The sequence below is a fragment of the Mandrillus leucophaeus genome, unplaced genomic scaffold (assembly GCF_000951045.1).
Source record: "Mandrillus leucophaeus isolate KB7577 unplaced genomic scaffold, Mleu.le_1.0 Scaffold23, whole genome shotgun sequence".
Classification (NCBI taxonomy): Eukaryota; Metazoa; Chordata; class Mammalia; order Primates; family Cercopithecidae; genus Mandrillus; species Mandrillus leucophaeus.
Genome location: NW_012102365.1, coordinates 2,337,733 through 2,339,375, shown reverse-complemented (window position 1 = coordinate 2,339,375; position 1,643 = coordinate 2,337,733). Strand labels below are relative to the sequence as shown.

At 54.4% G+C, this 1,643-nt stretch overlaps 1 protein-coding gene across 1 annotated transcript in view; it reads right to left on the bottom strand.

The window, feature by feature from the left end:
* The window catches only part of FAM76A (family with sequence similarity 76, member A), a 63,011-nt gene extending 62,657 nt beyond the window's left edge, over nucleotides 1–354 (bottom strand). Inside the window, exon 1 of the mRNA XM_011981758.1 lies at nucleotides 256–354. Within this exon, the coding sequence (XP_011837148.1) occupies nucleotides 256–354 (99 nt within the window). The remainder of the gene's footprint in view (nucleotides 1–255) is intronic.
* Between the last annotated feature and the right edge of the window lie 1,289 nt (nucleotides 355–1,643).

Here is a 1,643-nt window from a genome sequence, read left to right as displayed (position 1 = left end):
GGTCGGGGCGGACCTGGGCGGGCTGGGGCGGGCTCGGCGATTCTAGACGCCCGCTCACTGGTGGGCTTTGACGTCGATCAAGTGGGAAGGGGCGGAACACGGAGCTTTCGTCCACTCTGATTCGGTCTGGCCTGGAGTACGCCACTGTGACGCTAGAGGCCGCGATTATGTAAAGCGCAGTCACGCGGGGGCGCTGCCTGGAGGGGACAGGCTCCCGGCCTGCCAGACCTCGGAAGAGCTCAGGCTCCGCCCTACTTGCTCGGCGTTCCCGCCCTCGCTCCGCCTCTCCACGGCCTCAGGCACATCTGCGCTTCTCGCGATACCTTCGGGGATTTGTGATGTTTTGGTTTCCATGGAGCTGCTTTCTGGGAGCACTAGGGGTACAATTGGAACGAAGGCGGCGCACAGTTAACTAGAACTCTGTAGCCGCCCAAGCCCAAAGAAGGTGGGGAGCTTGGGAAAGAAGTTCCCCATAATCGGAGCTGGAGGAGCCCGCCCAGCCTCGCTCAAAGGAGGAGAGGAAATTCTGAGGGACAATTTAGAAGTGTGCCCTCAATTTAAGACCCCTAAATAGGGAACTGTGGGGCTGTGGGCCTTAGGAGAGAAAAGGAGAGCGCCAGAGAGGGCACCCCTATGCTGCGGAAGAGGGACTAAAGAGATGGCAATCCTTCTAGGAGGGATTGGACAGATATTCAGGCGTCAGGTGGCCTGCAGGCCCTGATCAGAGTGGGCCGCAATTGGCCCAGGCCTGCTTCCTACTTTGTTTTCTCCGGTTTCACCCTGAGCTTCTCTCGCAAGCAACCACCTGGTGATTCCTGGCAAGGCCTGGCTTCCGGAAGGCAAGGCACGCCCTCGGGGCTCCTCTGCCTCTCTTTCGCTCCAGCTTGGCAAGTATAGGAGCTGCCCAATGAATGACAGACTTCTTGTTCTTGAGGCGTTGGCAAAGCTTCCTGCACAGCTGACCTATCCAAGTCCTGCCTTGTAGCTGCTCTTGGGCGTAGGTTGCTATTGGCTCTGCCAACCACCTGTACAGTACTAATTGCAGTTTTACCTCAACGTGCACTTTTTACAATTAAAAGCTAACTTATGGCTATTTTCCTGCCTCAACAAAATTTACTGTCTCTGAACGCACATCTGGCTGCTGCTTTGTAGGTTCCCCCAAAGATGTGCATTAATCATTAGGATCAGAAAGCAAAGGTTCAAAATCACTGTTCCATTACTAACTACATGACCTTAGATCTATCACTGAACTTCTCATGGCCTCATTTTTCTCAGTTGTACAATTAGGTCATTGTGAGAATCAAAACCAGCACACGAGTCGGGACGGGATGGCTCACAACTGTAATCCCAGCACTTTGGGAGGCCGAGGCAGGTGGATCACCCGAGGATCACCTGAGGTCAGGAGTTCCAGACCAGCCTGACCAACAAGGTCAAGCTATCTCGACTAAAATACAAAAATTAGCGGGGCATGGTGGCAGGCGCCTGTAGTCCCAGCTACTTGGGAGGCTGAGACAGGAGAGTTGCTTGAACCTGGCAGGCAGAGGTTTCAGTGAGCCAAGATCACGTCACTGAACTCCAGCCTGGGTGACGGGGCAAGACTCCGTCTCAAAAAACAAAAATAAAAAAGACCAGCCTGTGCAGCA